Below are 21249 nucleotides of genomic sequence, written 5' to 3'. Positions count from 1 at the left end.
GCAGACCGGAGCAGTCCATCTAGCCAAACTCAATTAAAGGCTTCGTAAACCAGGCAGGGAAAGAATGAGAGGGTCGGCACAGGAGGGAGCAGACGGACAAAGAGGTCTTAATTGATCTTGTTCTCTCTCTCTCTGCCTCTCTCGGCAACTTCATCACAATTAAAAGGGAATTACGGCAAATCGCAGGTGCAGCTGCTCCGCTGTGTGGTACTGATCGAACCGCGCTGTCTTACAGTTTTTATATCCGCGTTTAAAGTCTGATGATTTATGTGTGCAATTAAGTGAGTGAAGCAAAAGCAGCTATATGAGACATCCCTTGTTAAAATCTGCTTGCGTTTAAGAAATAAACAAAATAAAAGTAATCTCGTATTTCACCTTTCTTTTCTACTAGCCAGTATTTGGACTGTCTGGTGTCCACTGGTGCACATGCTAGCAAAACAAACCACTGCACCAACTTCTCATGCAGGACTTCATACAGTGATTGAAGGCAGCTTCAAGCTCCCCGACTCAGCTATGCATCCAAGCAGTCAACTGAATCGCCCTCCTCAAACCTCAGAATAACCATTTCAGAAGCACCTTGCTGGGCATTGCTCTCCACCTCTTGCCCCCTCTCCAAGGCACTGAAACTAATACAAAGAACCCCACCCGGTCAGACTTAGCTGCACTAAGAAGTAGGAGAGACTTAACTCTTTGGGGTCACTTTTAAACACAAGTGAAAAAGGTTTGAGCAAAAGACAGAGAGGAAGTTTGAAAAGAAACAGTATCACCAGGGTAATTTTGAGCGCAGAGGGCTTTTAACACACGCCGCTTAGCAACGAGGCCAATGTGCAGTTTGACACGTTCAACTTCCTGCGAGGAAGTAAGGAGTGAGGAACAAGTGATGTAAAATGTAAGTTAAAGCTGTGGATTTGCCTGTGAGCAATCCTCAGCGCTGTTTAATTTTAGATGATGGGAGCACTTTGAATGGGGAGGAAAGCATCTGTTCAGAATGGGGGAGACATAGAAACAGTGTTTGAAAGAAGTAAGAGGTAGAGTTGCATTAATGATATTACTATAGTGATCATAGCATGTATATGCATATAATTCTGTATGTACCCTATTTCCTCCATTAACGGATGGACCAAATGAAACAAATATTGACAGACAAAAAAACATTCATTATGGATCCCAAGTTTTTTGAATTCTGTGAATGGAATTTTGTTTGAGTCACTGCTAAATACAAAATAAAGAATCTGAAAAACCACTAATGTATTCTAAACATCTGTCTAAATACAGTCCAGAGACGTGGGCAGGCTCGATGGCCCGAAGAAGGAAGTGTGCCATTCTTTAGATGACCAAATTCGTCTTCTAATTGGCCACGCTGTATTTTTCACTTTTAAATCCTGTTTAATATTGAATATGTAAGGTAGCTTTTCCAGTGGGAATGCTGTATGGGTCTCAGCTTCACAGGCTCAACCAGTCAGAGCTGACTAAACTAGAGTTTTGAGCTTAAGAAGCATCTTAAACATGGACAGAGGTTTTGAAAGCCACATCTGATTGATGACCACTCAGCAGAAGCTCTGTAATTGATATATGTACAGATGAGGACTGATTAGCCTCCCTAAAAAATCCTTATTCTTAAAAGCATTTCCAAAGTGCTCTTAACCAAAGCAAGGAGTCTGAAACACAGCTTTGGTTCTTCATCAGTTGCGACGTGTGTTTTAGATCGTCATCGGGTTGGAAGACAAAACGATGACCCAGACCCAGTTTTACTGCGGACTACTTTGATTTCTTTCAAAATATTCACATATCCATCTTTCATCATAATTCCTTCTACCTTGACAAGATTTCCATTTACAGACACATAAGCGTTCCCCCAGCATAATCCTCCCACCGCCGTGTTTCGCTATGGGGACGATGTCAGGGCCAGTTTTTCAGGGTTGATAATAATATTGACAGTTGTCATTTTTGTTTTTTTTATGAAACAGTTCTGTTATTGTGTGCAAAGATAAATAATTTAGGCTTTCTAAAGAAAGACATATATATAATTCACTCGCTTACTGCACATAATGTCCTCTTTGTATATATTCACCTACTGTATATAATGTTCTCTCTCTTTTTGCACAATCGAGGAGTGTATTAGGACACATTTCACTGCGTGTTGTACTCGTATAACTATGCACGTGACAAATAAAGGATCCTCTTGAAATGCTATGTGGAAAATCCCCATTCTGTTTTAAAAAAAAAAAACCCCATGTGGGATAATTTTGAAAAAAACAAAATTTCATAAGGGGCGGTTAATAATTTTGTCCCCATCTTCATACTTTCATCAGCAGCTGTAAAACTTTGTGTTAGTTTACAGTTAAAAAAAGAAAGAACATGTCCTGGCAAGAATGACGCATGAGGTTTTTGTGCTGCTTTAATTGGCTCTGAATAGAGTATATATAAAAAGATGTGAAGTCCACACACGTCTTCAGCCCAAGATAGTTTCAGGAACTGCTTAGCCGCTGGTCATCACCACCTCTTTAAATAATTATGGCTTCTGAGACCTGAGGTGCAGGTTTCAACAGCAGGTACCTTTAGCTTAAAAAGCAGTTCAGAGCAGCACAGTTGCCGCTTCTCTTCAGGTTACCCTAGATCCACATGCTAGGCATTTAGTCACTGCTCCGTATGTGCCAAAGTAAATCAGAGATGGTGCTAAAATGGGCAGCAGCTTAAACCAACAGCTCTGACCCCCAGCTAAGTGAATTTACACCACCCGCTCAGCTGCTCCCTCTCAGCTTCGCTCTTTCTTTGCGTGGATTTCTCACTATTTTTGCTCAAAAAAAGCTGCATGCCCTTTTTGTCCCAGCTGCTAATCTCTTTAATTACTCTCACAAATCTTAGCGTGGTCGTCAGCTCTCTGTACCTGAGTGACGGCCCCTGTGTGATTCCCACCTGCTGGTTTCTTGCTTTCACCTGTATTGCCTCCATTTGCAACTCAGCTCCATAACACAATACCAGTGAGAGTAAATGAAATCTAAATTCAGGCTGAAAATGCATCCTTTCCCGTCTGCACAGCCTCAGTCACGCTCCGACACATGACATTTGCAGAGACAGAAAAATACAGGCCATGCTCGCCTTTATTTTTTTTTTTTGCGGGGCTCAGAATGATGAGAGGAGAAAAAAAAGCGAGGGATGATGTATAAATGAATAATACATCTGTGCTGTCATTCCTCTGTTCCTGCTCCACCTCCCTCTCTTCCTGTGTCATCTGGAGATGGTCCTGCGAGACAGTCTGATCTTAGTTGGGATTGTCAGGTACGGTTGACAGTAAAGCAACACGTTGACGCCAGCCCCCTCTGCGACACATTGAAGCAGCTCTCTTGTTAAGTGGGGTTGACGACCTAAATAAGAATTGTTTACATGGAAACGAATGCCGGCACGCCTGCAGTTAACTGATATTCCAAATGCTGAGGGGTGCTTGAAGTAGCATCTGCTCCAAGAGGATACATTTACAAATATCCACTTCCTCACTACTCCTGAAGTTACATAGTTGCAGTTATGGCTTTTGACTTGGCATAAAAGCTCCACAAATCCAGAGAAATGTGAATATTTGATTAAAAAAAATTCTGCTGTTATTTAAACGTTCATGTACGAGCACCATGTGAACAAAAGAAACGGCTGCATTTAGCATATATTAGATTTCTTCTTGTTTTTGTTTTTTTTGTCTGTCCCGTTTGGTTGTTTTGTCATCACAATTATTGTCTAAAGGCGAAGAAAGATGCCCAACGGATTTACTTTACCAAATGGACCATTTGGTAAAGATTTCACTGATGCTGCATCCCTACCTTCCATCTGCCCTGAAATTGCAAAGATCCTCTCACCTAATTGTAAATGCACGTTTCTACATGCAAATGCCAGTGTACGCCTCTCCTGACCTCCTTTCCCTGCTCCCATCCGATTTTCAATTAAGATCCAGACAAAGATAGAGGATCTCAAACGGAGTGTGCTACAGTGGGATGGGCCTTGCTGCCGCTCCAGACGTACTGGAGGAGGGCGTTATTTGAGTGGCCGTGACCCCAGAGAACCCTCACCCTACCTGGGGTATTATACGCATCTAGGCCAAGGCCCTGTCTCCCACTTGTGGTGTGTCCTGAACCCACTAAGCAGACGTGTAGGTGTCCTTGATGAGGAAAGGCTTTGAAATGAAAGGTGTGTGTGTGTGTGTGTGTGTGTGTGTGTGTGTGTGTGTGTGTGTGTGTGTGTGTGTGTGTGTGTGTGTGTGTGTGTGTGTGTGTGTGTGTGTGTGTGTGTGTGTGTGTGTGTGCGCATATTGAATGCCGATGGTCATTATCTGATAGCAAAGGGGTATTTTAGGCTGAGGTCTGGGGTTGTGTGAATATTAATAGGATGATTTTATTCCTCAGTCTTATCATCAGGATGTCTCCTGGCCATGTAAGTGCGACTTAATGCACTGTGTAGATGACTGAAAAAAATATGCCTTCAATAGAATTATCTCCAGATGAAAAGAGTGACTCTTCACTTGCCAGTATCTAATACTTCTACTTCTTTTTGTCCCTCTGTCTTTTCTTCCTATCAAACTGTAGCTCGCTCAGTCCGGACGCAGACCCTGACACTTCATTCCAGAGGGAGGGGTTTGGTCGCCAGAGTATGTCGGAAAAGCGCACGAAGCAGTACGAGAATCCTGCACAGCTGGAGATCATCAAGTCTCGCAAGTCCAAGAGCATGGATTTAGGCAAGTGCTACGGCCGAACCATCACACAAACGCACATCTACAGGGAAAAGTTTGACAATTTGGGGAATGGACCACACTTACTGTATTTCCTGCCTTCTTGTCTTAGCAGTTTCCCTTTTTGCACATCATCTTTCTCTCACTCTTACACACACTTACACACACTTACACACACTTACACACACTTACACACACTTACACACACACACACACACACACACACACACACACACACACACACACACACACACACACACACACACACACACACACACACCAGGGCCAGCAGAGCTGACTTGCATCATGTTTCAAATTTATTGTCTTGCCCATGGACTCTCTGGCAAAAGGACAGGAGAAAGCAGGACTGCTGTGTTGATGTACAAAGGGCCGATTTGTCCATCACCAGGAACCTGTATTTTCCTGAGCCTGTGGCGGTTACCTGTCAGTGTCCTGCTAAATGACAAAATATTATTTCTCTTTCTTTTGCATGAATTAGTCCAACAGCATGCATGTCAGTATATGCCAGAAAATACTGGCAGCTTAATAGTTAGTGTGCAGATATGATCATACGTTCAATCTTGTCTCTGCAACAAGTTAATGGATTTTTTTCTAAGCCTAATTTCAGGCAGATTACTATTATTACACAAAAGTAAATTCACCTCACGTACTACTTTTTTCTTTTGAGCAAGAAGTGTTTTTCTGGTTTGGCCTCCTAAGCTTGGCCGTACAAAGAAAACGATCCTCTACTTTGTGATGACTGCGTGTCTCCTTTCAGTTTTTTTTCCACCCAGCACGGCTAATCTGGAGGTTTGTTTGCAGTAAACAAACCTCCAGATTGTTCATTGTCACTCAGTGCTCCTTTCACCTGCTGGACACCTAGACTTAGACTAAAGGACAGCTTTTACAACAGGGCGATAGCCCTGATCAATGCAAATAGCTGACCTGACTGGCTACCTACCTGGACTTACCGTTAACAACGGTAAAAACAGTAATAATAATAATATTTATATTTATAACAAGGTGCAATAATAATTAATGTGCAATAATAACAGTGTGCAATACAAACACACTTATTCTTCTTTTTTATTACTAAGTTATTATACTGTGTTGTGTTGTTTGTGTTGTGTTGTGATGTGTCGTATCGTGTCGTGTTGTGTTACATGTAGTGCCGACGTAGGACAGTTTTCCAATTTCATTGTACTATTGTACTATGTATGACTGTGCAATGACAATAAAGAGTTATCTTATCTTATCTTATCTTACCTCAAACGCATCTTGAACTTGTGACTCCTCAAACACTTAGTGCTGCTTACCTTATCCAGCTTACCTCAATAAAGGCACTTTCAAAAACAGTAATACACACACAGTCACTTCAGTCCTGTCCAGCCACCACCTCTCCTCTTTTGGCCTCCATTTCCCATGGCCCTTTGTCCAGTGGACCATGGATAAAAACACAAGAGCAAGTGCACAATGCTTAGTGATGGGAAAGCCAGTCAGATGCAGGCCTACACAAACACACACTGGGCAAGCACACTCTCAAACAGACAAACTGTATCCAGGGAAGAAGATGGTGTGAACTCCAAGCCTCTCCCACTGAGACTGAAGCAGACGCTGCCTTCTCTCGGATCACTGACTAATCACAACAGATAACAGCCAACTCTTTTCCACATGGAGCCCAGAGACCTGTAGAAATCTTTGACTCGCCCACAGACTGGTGCAGGTCTGGGCCACTGCACCGAGCTCTGTGGGGTCTAGATCCTTTGTAATACCTTCTGTCCACCATTGAAACTTTTCTACAAACACAAAGTTTGGGAGAAGAAAACCGTCAGCCATCGGATGGGTTTTGTTCGGCAATTAGTCGGCCTGAAATGGTTTCCATTAAGTTCTCAGTGTTTAAAATATAATTGGATATTACTGAGGACAGGAAACGAGTAGAATGGAAGGGATGCTGAGATAAGCCTTTGATGGTGTTCTCGTCATTGCAAATGCACATTTTATCAATGAGTTTAATCAAAAAAGCTTCTTAATTGTTTCAAAGTGGAGTCTTTGCGTGTTTGTTTGTGCAATGGATTAGCTGTAAACTACAGCTTTTCTTTTTTTTTTTTTTTTTTTTTTTTTTTTTACAAAGATCCTGATTAATGTACTCATAAGACGGCGCCTCCACATTCGAGATAACCAGTGTAATTGATCTTTTACAAATCTCTGTTACTGCTGTATTATTTCTTTATCAAGATCCCTCTGTGTCTGTGCGCGGGCGTGCGTGTGCTTTTTATTACATGAAATTTAAAAAAAACTACCCGAAAACTAAAACATCCCCTTCCCCTTTCACTGGGCCCAACTGAGTTTGTGAAATATCCAGCTGACAGAAATCCTCGCCAATACAAAATCATAATCCATCAATGAGAATATCACAGTGTTCAGATGGTTCAGGGAAATAACAAACTTATTCCTGTCATAATAACTCTTGTAGCTGACATGGTTTCCTCACAAGAAAAATTCAGTCCTATTTCAGTCAATAGATGAAACACAAGCGCTAGACTTAACGTTTGAAATGAAATACACATGATTTGTGATTTGGCATGTGCCCAGTGTCACCGCACTTCCATTTATCTCAGAGGAAGACACTGCTATGCTATCATGCTTATTCTTTTTCTGAAATAATTACATGAAAGCTGCCCAGTGCAAAAACAACCTCCGCGTATTGTGCGAGTAGATCTGAAAATGAAGTGAGCCAAAGAAAGTAGGGCCAGCGCTCACCCTTAAGCCGTGCCTTTGCCACACAGCTGGACATTAGAACTTAGCTCAACTAGCAGGTGTAAGAATACCGCTCTGCTTTTCCAATAGCGCACTAATAAAGCTGCTCTCTGCTTTCAAATTACTCTGAGGAATAAAAAAAAAAGTAGTTAACACGCTCAAGAACGCTATTCCCTACCGACTTACATTTTATTCCGTCACTAGGTATTTTGTCCCTCCTTTTAATCATGTTCCAGCTGCTCCCAAATCTCATCAGCAGATGGATTTCATGACTTTGAAACCCATCATTGTTGAAATATGCTAAACGGGTCGGACACCCTGCAGTTCAATCCCATTTAAATGGGGAATAAAATTGAGTGAGAGAAGAAAAGGGAAGAAAGCGACGTGAGGTGTCGGCGCTGGCAGTGAGACGTTAGCACATGCCGGACACTTTGCTTCGTGATGGACAGGCTCCTTCATGAGGTGTAAGACCTGCTCCTCTTGCTTTGTGTCTGCGCTTCACTTTCTTACTTCTTTGTGTGCGTTTCATGACGTTGTACAGACTGCACTAATGTTTGTTTGGTCCTTTTAAGAGTAGCACAGTGCGACAAGAACTTGAGCAGAAATAAGCTCTGTGCCCTGCCGCCGCTAATGAGGTCAACCGATATGATGTTCGGTTCCATCCACGGGTCAGTAATAGAGATCGGAAGAGCAGTCCCACTCTTATTCCATAACTAGCTCATAACCAGCCATTATTGGATTTGTGATCTCAGCCCCCTTCAGATGCATATAACCGAGAGTGCTGTTTGAGCTAATTTCAGTGTGATCAAAAGAGTTTTTTTTCTCGTGCTGAAAGGGAGTTGAATGGCAGTGAATAGAGGCTTGGTAACTAATTTGGGAACCTGTGCCATTGTGCTCGTTCTGCAGTGCAAATGACTGAAGAAAACGCTCATTACTCCATGAGGTGTGGAGGGCTGCCTGGCAATGCAGTAGCATTTGCAATAGAAAGATGTTCATTGGCAGGTTGGCCTCTTCAGCTTCTGCAATTGATCCATCACAGCCAGGTTGGTTTGAATTAGGCTGAATAAAACAGAGTGCAATCACTCCATTAAATTAACACATGATGAAATGATGACTGAATCTTGAGCACTAATTAATATAGCTGTTGATTTTAGGGAATATTTGAACAAAACATGAATCTAATTGGTATTTCAGTGTAGAAATGAAATGAAATTCAGTTTTATTTATTTGCAGTAGCACAAATCCCAACAATAGTTACTTCAAAGTGCTCTATGTTGTAAGGTAAAGACCTTACAGTAATACAGAGAAAACCCCAACAATCAGAGAACCACCCTTGAGGAAGCATTTTGGTGACAGTGGGAAGGAAAAACTCCCTTTTAATAGAAAGAAACCTCTAACAGAACCAGGCTTAGGAAGGGGCAGCCATCTGCTGTGAGTTGTTGGAGGGAGACATGACAGAAGACACACTGTGGAAGAGAGCCAGAGATGAATCATAATTAATTATTAAATACAGAGTCGTGTATAAACATACAGAGACTAAAAACCATTGAGTGAAGGAGAAACATGGGAATCATGGGAAGCCCCGAGCAGCGGATGGAACTAAGGGAGGATTCTGGGTCACCTGATCCAGCCCTAACTATAAACTTTATCAGAAAGGAAATACTTTAAGTCTTTAAAGTAGAGAGGGTGTCTGTCTGTGTCCTGAATCCTAATTTGGAGCTGGTTCCATAGTAGAGGAGCCTGAAAGCTGAAGGTCACTGCCTCCCATTCTACTTTTAAATACCCAAGGAACCACAAGTAAACCAGCAGTCTGAGAGCAAAGCACTCTCGATAAGCCACATCTCATAGACTACCAAACACATGAGTGGAGACTTTCCTTATAGAAAGCTGGCAGCCGATCCAGTCACAGATAGGCCAGTGGTAGTAAATGAGAACCTGGCAGATGTTTTTAATGCTTACGGTAATTGTGAATGTCTGTTCCAGCCAAGTCTACCACTAATCCGGTGAATTTCCAGTCCAGTCTTTCCAGTAGAGTTGTCAGCTTCTTTAAATGAAGAGCTTTCATGTAGGAAAAGTACTCTATACTGAACGATGATAAACAAACCAAAAAAAAAATTCACTGGACTTCTTTGAAGCCTGAAAAGTGTGCAGCAAAATATCCAGCATCCTTAATTGAAATGTTAACCAAGTCCGGCTTATAATGATTTCTTGTGACATATGCTGAGCATGTGGAGGACGTCCTCTGTCGGGCTAATGGTCCACAACTGGCAGAGACATAATAGCGCAGCTGACCCAGCGACGCCTCACTTCCACTGGGATACCTGGACGTGGCCTTCCTCCGACCATCTTGGAGGTTATTTTTAACATAATTACCCTTTTACCACCCTGCTTAAAGCCCCGACACTCTGAATAAATTATGTGTAATGGAGCCCCTGTCTGTACACAGATCTTTACATGCAGGGGCCCGTGGTGAATAATGGCTGCAAAGCATAGTTTTTAGCTGCTCTAATTATACTATGGGCTTCTGTCCCTGTAATAAGCACCACTGATTTATTCATGAAGTTTGCCACACTGCCCCTTTAACGCTTAATGGCAATGGATCTTCTCCAATTAACTGTCCTTGCCCTTAATCTGGCTAAAGTACGCAGCACGCGGGCCAGGTTTGTTTGCAACCAGGTGCACTTTCACCCCATTTAGTCTGATTGTCTTTCTCTTTGTGTATTTCATTTTGATGATTTTCATTTCTCCTCCAGACGTGCAGGGAGTGGCAAACTCGTGTCTATATGCGGTTGGGGAAATATGTATTTTCATTCCTCTGAATAAGAAGGAGATGAGGAGCAGAGCACCGAGGTTTCTGTTGTGTGATAGGAATCACATAATAGATTGGCACACAGAGAGCTGTCCGTCAAACCCTCCCAGGAGAGAGCCGGGGCTGCTTCTGATGAAAACAAAGGCAGGTTTGAGGCAGTTGGGTCGGTGGGCAAAAACCGTCTCTTTGCCTCGCTCTCCCGTTCTCTTTGTCTCCGCGCTTTTCTCAGTCATCCGCTGCGCCGACGAGAAACAATGGCGAGCAGGACTGCAGCGCGGAATACCAAGCAGGAGGATAATTCCCTGTTTCCGAGTACAGCAGATGTCATTTGTGTTCTCTTGAACTGTTGCATCCCGTGCAGCTCTAACTTGCAATCCCATTGTGTCAGCCATGCACCCTGGCATCTGTGTGTCCGTCGTTGGCAGGCTTTAATGCTTAAGCCTCAAAAAAAGAAAAAAAATCCAACTTTACATGGCATTTGTACTGGATTGATTGAGTTTTATCCTCAAAGGATGAAACACTCCATCATTTTCCTGTCATGCTGTTTCTGTGCCTATGCTTTCTTATAATGAATTTTTTACTTCAGGCCGTCCTCTCTTGTCCTTTGCAGGATGAAATTGCTTCTTCAAAAGAATTAGATGATTTTTTTTTTTTACTTGCATTCAGTTGGTCTTGTAAGTCTGTTTATGCTTTCCTGGCATTGCTATTTGTCATGCTAATAAAATGGACCCACCTCCACTGAGAAACTAAAAAGTAAAATGAATCTTTGGCTGCTGCAACCAGAGAACTTTTGACCTCCTAGCCATTTGTAGCGCGCAGTAAAGTTTCATTTTACTGTCCTATTAGAGCTGGGCGATATAAGATTTTTTCATGTCACGATATGTTTTTTTCATTTCAGGCGATAACGATATATATCACGATATAAGCCAAATAACTATATTTGTAAGATTTAAATGTGCCGTTGCTCACAAGTAAAATGTGAAATAATCAGCACCTTGTTTTGATTTAAATATTTATTTCCCATAATAAGTTCAACAGGGTAGATGTACTTAAGGAACATGAGACTTCAGTTTCAGATAAATAAAGGCAAATATTGCAAACTACACAAAAGGCAGCCGCTAAAGCGTTTAAGTTTCAAAATAGAACAAACAAAACAGACTACTAAATTGTCAATTCCACTTAGAAACAAAATATTAATTCTAAAAATAAATCTTAGGTCATTTTACAGAAGAACAGACAAAATTGACTAACTTTTGTCAATATCAAATAAACTGAGAACTAAAAGGAAATTCTCAATCTCTCCTTGTTGTATAGCTTAGCTTTTCAAACAGTTTTAACAGTTACTTTAGTCTGACAAAAGCCGAATGACGAATCAGCGCTTTCAGTCAGAGATTGAGCATGCACCGCTTTATTGTATACCCAGACTTGCTTTCGGCACAATTTACAGTGCGCGCTACTCTGTTTTTTGTCAGACTTGAAATAGCTGAAATACCTTCACACTACGGAACTTCTGTGGCCCTTCCGTTCGACAAGCTCTCCGGCATTGGAGCCATCATCTGTTTTTTCTTCGGTAACCTTCGCTCACGCTCTCGGTTGATTTTTCTCTAGTCAGCGCACTCATTTCCTCCATTACCCGGGCAGCCCGGCTGGCTGTTTCCCAAACAAATACACATGTGCGCCTTGGCACTTGTGCTGTACGTAACAAGTCACGTGACGTGACGCTGCGGCTGTGATTGGTTCGGCTCTGCGCTACTTAATTTTGATTGGCTGTTCTTTGTTTTTTTTTAAGAGGACAAGAGAGATGAGGCCTATCGCAATAGTTTAATTTTTCTATCGAGAAAAAGTTATTTCGCAATACATATCATTATCGTTCTATCGCCCAGCTCTATGTCCTATGCAGCATAAAAGACAGGCATATGAGATCTCCTCACAAAGCAGGATGCAAAATTATATGATTGATGCTTGAGTGAGTGTAGGCTCTCGTGGGACTGAGCACTTTCATTAAATTTGGCAAGGACAGAGGAGAAATGGTATGGTCACTGGTCTGGAAGCCACCATTGGCAAACAGATGAGCTTTTAGCCCGTGTGTCTTGTCTGACTTGAGATCTATAGTTGCTACAGATGAGGGGGAAGCACTCATACTCTCACTAAGGGTTCATTGGTAGCAAATGCAGCAGAAACAGGGATGACCCTTTGACCCGAACGATACCACATGTAACATAACTTACTCCTTTTAAAACAAGTCCCATGCAACTAGTACGCTATACTAACAAAAGTATTCACTTGTCTGCTTTCACATGGATATGAACTTCAGTGACCTCCCATTATTAATCCATAGGGATTAATATCCACCCTTTACAGCTATAACAACCTCAAGTCTTCTGGGAACAACTTCCAAAAGGTTTTGGAGTGTTTATGGGAACTTTTGACCACTCTTCCAGAAGGGCATTTTTGAGGTCTGTAACTAATGTTGGATTTTAAGGCCTGGCTCAGAGTCTCCTCTCAAATGCTTCTCAAAGGTGTTCTATCTTGTTGAGATCAGGAGTCTGTGCAGGCCAGTCAAGTTCTTCCACACCAGGCTCGCTCATCCATGTCTTTATGGAGCTTTCTTTGTGCACTGGTGCACAGTCATGCTGGAGCATGAAGGGGTCATCCCCAAACTGTTCCCCCAAAATTGGGACCATGAAATTGTCCAAAATATCTTGGTATGCTGAAGCATTAATAGTTCCTTTCACCTTTAAACAGCCGAGCCCAACTCCTGAAACAACCCCACACTTAACTTCACACTGTTCTCATGGCAACCTCCAAACCCAGACTCATCCATCGGATTGCCAGGCAGAGAAACGTGATTCTTCACTGCAGAGAATACGTCTCCACTCTTCCCCACTGGACTCCTGGAGTCCTGTAGGGAAGAGTGCATCCAACACTTTGCATTGCACTTGGTGATATAAGGCTTGGATGCAGCTGCATGGCCATGGAAACCCATTTCATGAAGTTCTCTACACACTGTTTTCTGTCTTGAGCAAATCTGAAGGTCACATAAAGTTTTGGAAGTCTGTAGTGACAGAAAGTGGGCGACCTCTGCACAGTATGTGCCTCAGTACACCCTGCTCTATGATTTTTACTTTGTAGCTGAGTTGTTGTCATTCCCAGTTGCTTCCACTTTGTTATGATACCACTAACAGAATATTTAGTAGTGAGGAAATTTCACAACTGGACTTGCTGCACAAGTCGCATCCTATCACAGTACCATACTGGAATTCACTGAACACCCGAGAGCGACTTATTCTTTCCCGAATGCTTGTAGAAGCAGTCTGCATGCGTAGGTGCTTGATTTTTTTACACCTGTGCCAGTGGAAGTGACTGGAACACCTGAATTCAATGATTTGGATGGGTGAGTGAATTCTTCTTTAGTTGTTTAGCTTAAATTGCATGTACTAGTAATAGTAGTTGATAGTTGTTGTAGGTTTGTAATATGATTGGTACAGTGATTGTAACAGTAGCCGCAGGGTGTGCATTTTTGCACTGCAGGGAAAGTGTTCCCTTTTTCCCAAGCTCTTATTTGTTCTTCTGCAACTTTTGTGCAGTAACACAACTCCATGTGTTCTCTCATCCTGTCTTGAGGTTGCATGGGGGGGAGTGTTAAAGGGATTTATTTTCTTTGCCTAAAGATCCACTGGGATCACCCAGCAGCAGTGGGATGTGCCTCATTTAGGCCACTTTAAACATGTCGAAGATCCTTGATTGTATAGACGCGTGAGTTGGTGAATTTTGTTTCTGTGCTTGTTAGGGAGTCCCTGCCTGGAACCCACACATGCAAATAAACTCGGGGTGTTCTGTTCAGTGGGGCGGACGACAGAACAACATGTGCTGTTGAAAACCAACAGGAAGAGCTGCAGAAGACATTTATTTACACCACCTGAAGCCACAGAGGAAACACTATTTGTGACATGTGTGGTCTATGGGGAGTCGTAAAGACACAATGCCACTCTGTCCCCGAGTCCACAGACATTTGCTACACCCTGAGAGAGCCTTTGAGGCTAATAAATTAATTGAATTAACAGCTTAACCCTTATTACTGATCGCTTCCTCTGCATAGCCTCACAACACTGGCACATAGTCAGAAATCCATCTTGTTAAGTTTGACAGCGTCTTGCTGTATTCTGAATCGAAGCACAACAAAGGGGACGGGAAAAGTCAACCGGGTTGCTTGTTTACCAACTGGTGGGTGAGGCAAGAGCTCCAGGGACCTGATGGACGCTCCCCAGCAAAATGAAATACCAATACCTGAGTCGCGCTCCACTTACATACCCTAAACAAACCCCCGGCAAGCATTGGAAAAATAATTACAGATGTATGGGCCTGGCTCAAATATCGGAGAGAGTGACTGTTTAACATTTGCTCTGCTTACCACACAGTATCAATCAGCTCTATGCCCTTTTAAGGAGGTATTTTGTCTTAAGTTTGATACCATTTACATTAGCATCTCTGATCATTTCAAAACTCTAGCTAATGTCCCTGCGTTTGTATCATGTGTTGCAGTTAAAACTGCGTTTCTTGCTGTATAGTTTGTAAATAATATATAGGGAATGACCTCACTTTTACATCTTACATCTGCCAAAGAAAGTATCGTGAAGATACGTGCCTGGTTATTTAGAAATATACTGTTATTCATGTCAAGTTATTTACAAATCAGCACCTATTATCCATGACCTCCTGCTAGATAATGTTTGTCTGATCAAAGCAAACATCCATCATACTTTTCTTATCTGATTTTGTTGATGATGTCACAGTTAGACATTAGCAGTATAGTTAAAGGTATTTAAGTGCTTGGGCAGCTACTGTCCATACCTACAGTCTTTCTAAGGCACTTTTGAACTGTGCTACAAACTTCTTAAAGTAAAATTTCAAGAGAATAAAGAAGAGAAAATTAATATATAGAAAATCCAGTACTATCCTTTTAAAAGCAAATAACCGCCCAGAGAGTGAGCTGCCTTGGCGGAGGTCTGCGCTCTCTGAGTGTCTCTTGTTAAACTTATGTACCCTTTATGATATTACTCTCCGTCACTGCACAGAAAGCCTTAGATATGAAGCCGAGTACTACAGTTGTGCGATGTTGTTTGGGTTTCTGAACATTGCAATACGACCTGCACTGAAGATTAATGGATGTAAAATCTTTTCAACCTACATGTCCTCGTCTTTTTTCCCTCACCTTGTTTTATCTAATCTCTCTTGGAGAAATTGAGTTAAAAAAGAAAATTAAGTGAGAACCGCTGATGGAAAATCTTTTCTTTTTTTTAGAGGTACAGTTCATCTCAGCAATTTGTGAATATGCTGTATTAGAAATTTCTTATATTTTAACATTACTCTATAATCACTCCGCTGCTCTGCTACATTTCTGTCTTTGATAGCGGCCCCATTTATATGCATTATGTTTCAGCCTCTTAATTTAACTGTGCAGACACAAAGACAAAGGTTGAATTATAATTCCCAACAGGAAAATGTCTCGCTGGAGATATAATACTCTGTTCTCATTTCACACACTTCATTGGCCGGGCAATGGCATCATTTGTTTTTCATGTTAATTGCCAGACTCGCACCTTCTCGTAACTCACCATAATGACAGCTTTTAGGGTTTTTTCTTTTTCAGAGGAGTTCTAATCATAAGCCAGGTCTAAGTGACTTTATTTAATCTTTCCATAGGTTCTGCAGAACAGCAGTTCGGGCCTTCACTGGGCCTGAAAAAATCCAGCTCCTTGGAAAGCCTCCAGACGGCTGTTGCTGGGACAGTGCAGAATGGCGAGATCAATGTTCGCAGGTCGCGCTCGAGGATCGTCAGGAGCCGAGGCTGCAATGAGAGTTTCCGTGCTGCGATTGACAAATCGTACGAGAAACCTGCTGTTACTGCGCCAGAAGAGGAGAACAGTGTGGACACATGTGAGTGTTTAAAAAGCCGTTTAGGTAGAGTTTAAGTGTTGATCCAGAATACTGTGCCCAAGTTTGTGGTGCTAAAATAATGAACAATATAAGATATTAGTTGGTTATTACAAAGCATTTCAGATTCACACATAAATGTAGGCCAGTTCAGTGATACTTCCACAGATCCACTGCAGTTAACTGGGTTAAAATCCCCACTTACCACATGCATCACAAAGCACATCAGCAATAGGTGTCTGTGTTATGGACTTATGAATATTCACATAGTGTGGAATTGCTTTGGAGTCTTCCAACATGTTAATGTTGGTTCTGATAGAAAGGTGTCAGGATACACAGTGCATCACACTTTGTTGCGTATGGGGCTGCATAGGTGCAGACCAGTGTGGGTGCCCATGCTGATACCTGTCTGCCAACGAAAGCACCAACAACAGGGACATGAAATATATGTATCAGAATATATCAGATCTGGACCACATAGAAATAGAAGAGGGTGCCCTGGTCTGATGAGTCAAATTTTCTTTTAAATCACGTAGATAGCCATGTGTGCATTGCTTATCATGCACTGTGCGGAAACTACAAGTCGGCAGAAACAGGATGATGCTTTGGGCAATGTTCTGCTGGGAAACCTTGGGTCCTGCCATCTATGTGGATGTTACTTTGACACGTACCACCTACCTAAACATTGTTGCAGGCCATGTAACCCTTTCATGGAAATACAGTTTGGATATGCGGGGTAACGCACTCTGCCTCAAAGCAAAAAAGATTCAGGAATGGTTTGAGGAGCACAACAACGAGTTTGAGGTGTTGACTTGGCCTCCAAATTCTCCAGATCTCAATCCAATCAAGCATCTGTGGGATGTGCTGGACAAACAAGTGTGAGTTGTGAGGCCCAACCTCACAACTCACAGCTAACATCTTGGTGCAAATACCACAGCATACCTTTAGGGGTCTACTGGAGTCCATGCCTCAATGGCTCATGGCTGTATTAACAGCAAAAGGGGGACCAACAACAATATTAGGCAGGTGGTCATAATGTTATATGTATATGTCTGCTCCTCTTGGTTTTGGCACATATACGACAGAACTTTGTCCGGCATTCCTTCCATCTGTTTGTTTACTTGTGTACCTGACTGTGCCTAAAAACCACAATTACTTTAATTCATTTAAAATATGAAGAGAGAAAAAGAAGAACTGGAAAGACATCCTACCTTCTCTTTTAAGGCATGTATCCTTCACTGCTTAGTGTTTGATAACAAAAAGACATGCAGGGGATACGGAGAGACAGCCGTCTTACGTTTTCCGACAGGTAATAACACCGCAACACCACAAGAGTAATCACTCGATATAAATTTCCATTCACCATTAAAGGATTCCATTAAACGAGCTGGGGGGACATTTGAAAAAAGAAGGAATTATTTGCCTGAAATGCTTTGTTCTCATAAGCTCTGTCGGCAAGCCACTAAATACAGTCTTATCTCGGCAAAGAAAAATGGGGAAAGCAACCGATTTCCCCTGCCGCTGTATATTGCATTCTCCCCATGATATTCAAATAACTCTGTTTTTCAATTTAGATAAAAGCAGCCAGTCTGTGCTCGTCACCGAGGTTAATAGTCAAAGTTGACAGATAAGCCTCTGCCTTCCCCTGCTCCCAGACTTTTATTTACATAAAATAAGAATGTGGCATCACCTAAAGAAAATGTGTCCCCACAAGATATCCTGCTGGGCAAAAATGCACTTTCCCTTGTGCTACTTTGTGTTGCGTGGTTCGAGCAAAGAAAAAAAAGAAACCGGAAAAAAAATCATCTGTGCTGTGCAAAAATCCCTTCTTTCATTTTTTTTTTCAGAATAAGACTGGCAATTTTACTTACGTCTGTCATAACCTTTGCTGACAGACCGGCTTAGACGTCCTTGATTATTAAAGCAAGAAAGTTCACTTGTAGACTTTCATGAAGGTGACGAAATGTTTCTCGTGCTCGTCTGTCTCTGCAAAATGATCCTTCACTGTCCCGACGCTTTCATCAGAACCTCTGACGTCAGCCTTTTGCTTCTGAGCTCCATTAAATTGCTGCAGACGGCCTCACCTTTTGATAACCAGTATTAACCTCCTAAGACCCGAACTCTTCCATGGCATGCATTTTGAATTTCGTTTTGATATTTGGGCATATTGGGGCCCGAGGAATGTAAAAACAAAGAATTACCAGATTTTTTTTTTTTACCTTATTTTTGTTTTTATGAAAAATGAGAGCCACACATGAGAATATTTGTTTAAAATTTTGATAGAACAGTAGCAGTATAATGTCCTCGTAAGTGGATATCAGGCCCTTGTGGAGCAAAATTGAGTATTTTGGTCTAAATAACCCAAAATGTGATGTCCACATATGTGGACGCCAGGTCCTAGGAGGTTAAAGGCTTTTGTGTATTTCTCGCTTCTTTCTCTTGACTTTGTAATATTTAAAATTGATTACCTTTTTTTCTTTTTAAATCAGCCTTCACTTTCCCTTTAAATGAGTCTTTCTGCTAAGTCCATCCATCCATCCATCCTCATCCGCTTTATCCGAAGTCGGGTCGCGGGGGCAGCAGCCTAAGCAGAGAAGCCCAGACCTCCCTCTCCCCAGCCACCTCCTCCAGCTCATCCGGGGAACACCAAGGCGTTCCCAGGCCAGCCGAGATATAATCTCTCCAGCGCGTCCTGGGTCTGCCCTGGGGCCTCCTCCCGGTGGGACATGCCCGAACACCTCACCCAGGAGGCGCCCAGGGGGCATCCTTGTCAGATGCCCGAACCACCTCAACTGGCTCCTTTCGATGTGGAGGAGCAGCGGCTCTACTCTGAGCCCCTCCCGGATGGCCGAACTTCTCACCCTATCTCTAAGGGAGAGGCCAGCCACCCTTCGGAGGAAGCTCATTTCTGCCGCTTGTACCCGCGATCTCGTTCTTTCGGTCACTACCCACAGCTCGTGGCCATAGGTGAGGGTCGGGACGTAGATCGACCGGTAAATTGAGAGCTTCGCTTTTACACTCAGCTCCTGCTAAGTCAATAAGACAAATTAACCTTGGTGCAAAAGCATGCAGATATATCTACATTCACACATGGATGCCTTTGCACACATGCGTAAGCACTCGTGGCTGTAGCTGCTCTCTGGGAGGCTCTGGATTACATTGTTTTGGGTGTTATCTGCAGCTTGGCATCACTAAGCAGTAGCAGCATTAGCACCACTGCTAATCTCTGTCATTTAAATAGCCAGATACAGCTCACAGCTGCTATTCACTCTTAAGTGGATGATAAGCAGGCCACCAGATTGAGCGATAGAATCGGCGCCCATCCAGAGCCCGAGACTGAATTTGCGGAGATGGGGAGGGAGGGGCTCCGTGCAGAGATGAATTGTAAGAGTGTGCAGGTTTAATCTGCCCCGCTTCGTTCTCTTGTTTCGGCTATATACAGTGGCTCGTGCTCAGATTCCATTTCAGTAATTTCCTCCGAGATGACAGCTGAAAGAAATAGCTGATAGCTCCTCAGATCGCAAGAGAAAACAAACCCCACTGTTCATCCTTGAAATGTGAATCCAGCCGCTCCTCCTTCCCCTCAGTCTGCCTCATCCCGTATTCCAAAAATCCATCACGCACCTCCCCTCCACCCCCTTCCCCTTCTCTCCCTGCGATAAGCGCTTTTCGCTCCTCCATCGAAGGAAGAAGTTGGACAATGACGCGCAAGACTTCAGTTGTAATCTGAAGGACATCTACCTCATGTCTCCGAGCCAGAGATGGAGCGCTGACAGGAGCGACGCCGACTGCGGAGCACACCGTATTTGCAATTAAGATCCCCGGGAGCCTTTTTCGAGATGATTTAAATGTATAATTACTGACAGATTAATTACATTTTTGCACATCGGTTCTGATTAGATGTGATGGAAACTTTGAGTTTAATCAACCTTGCATCACCTAAGGAGTGTGGTTTCAGTTTGATGTCTGGGCTGAAATGAGTTCAAATGTAATTAAGAAGCAGATTCATGAGACATCGCAGCGCGCTCTGTTTTCACAAGTTTTTTTGGGGGGGGGGGCAAAATGAAGTTCTCTTGTGATCTTTGAGAAATGTACACAGACGAAATAACTTGAGGCTTTCAGCCAAAGTAAAAATGTGTTCAGCCCCAACACTAGTCCCAACGAGTCTACAATGTAAATATATTCTGCTCTAATGAGGCAAATGTATTCAGTGTGTTTTATTCAAAGCTGTTATACCTTGTGGGACACAGTTTTAGTTTTTTTATAGTTCCTCTGATGTTACTAAGAGGAAAAAAACCCAAAGTGATGCTTTTTCACAATAAAAGAAAAAGCGGTGTTGTTGAGTACTTATTTCAATTATGACGCCGGTGATCTGTGGGGGATCAAGTCAAAGTTTAATAACTTTTTATTTTTATTTGTCTTTCTCTTTCTGTGTTTGCATGAATGTTTCCGGCATTTAACTCCCGCTCCTTGTTGCTTTTATCTTTTCACTCCAGTGGATGATGACACAAGCTCCCGATCGGGTCAAGAGTCCATGTCCACCAGCGGTGACCTCACTTTGGGCCCCGGGCTGAATGGCAGAGACGACAGACAGAAAGATCAGGAGAAGTCTGGGATGAAGGAGAAAAAGAAGCCAGAAAGGGAGAAAGACAAAGACAAGGACAAAAATAAATCCAAGAAAGGCGTGCTGAAGGGCTTGTTCAGGTAGGAACCAGACGCTCAGCTCAAACCCATAAACAGCTCCACCATCCACTGCCACGAGCATTAATCACTATCTGCTTTATTTAATTCCACTCACCACATCCGCCACTGGATCATACGGAATTTGAATGCATTCTGTGGATGTTGCCGCCGCTAATCAGGGACCCCTCTCCTTGAACCCTGCAAGGGGAGGAGAGTTATCGACCTCAAGGGCCTCTGGCACTTTTGAGCCAGATTATTTTTAATAAGGGCGCCATGTTTTATTCATAATCCCGTGCGCGTGTGCCTCCTATCCAAACACACTCATCATTTGTGAACCAGAGGAAAATGTTCTGTG

The 21249-nt window shown here is 42.7% G+C and overlaps 1 protein-coding gene across 4 annotated transcripts in view; it reads left to right on the top strand.

Moving 5' to 3' along the window:
- Window positions 1–21249, top strand: part of LOC116311274 (partitioning defective 3 homolog) — a 354699-nt gene that overhangs the window by 225603 nt on the left and 107847 nt on the right. For all 4 annotated transcript variants that reach the window (XM_039617400.1, XM_039617399.1, XM_039617401.1 and 1 more), the window contains 3 exons: window positions 4569–4717; window positions 15981–16214; window positions 20708–20915. In XM_039617400.1, the coding sequence (XP_039473334.1) occupies window positions 4569–4717; window positions 15981–16214; window positions 20708–20915 (591 nt within the window). The remainder of the gene's footprint in view (window positions 1–4568; window positions 4718–15980; window positions 16215–20707; window positions 20916–21249) is intronic.

The sequence above is a fragment of the Oreochromis aureus genome, linkage group 9, assembly GCF_013358895.1.
Source record: "Oreochromis aureus strain Israel breed Guangdong linkage group 9, ZZ_aureus, whole genome shotgun sequence".
Lineage (NCBI taxonomy): Eukaryota > Metazoa > Chordata > Actinopteri > Cichliformes > Cichlidae > Oreochromis > Oreochromis aureus.
Note: the sequence above shows the minus strand (reverse complement) of the source record. Positions and strands in the feature narration are given on the sequence as shown.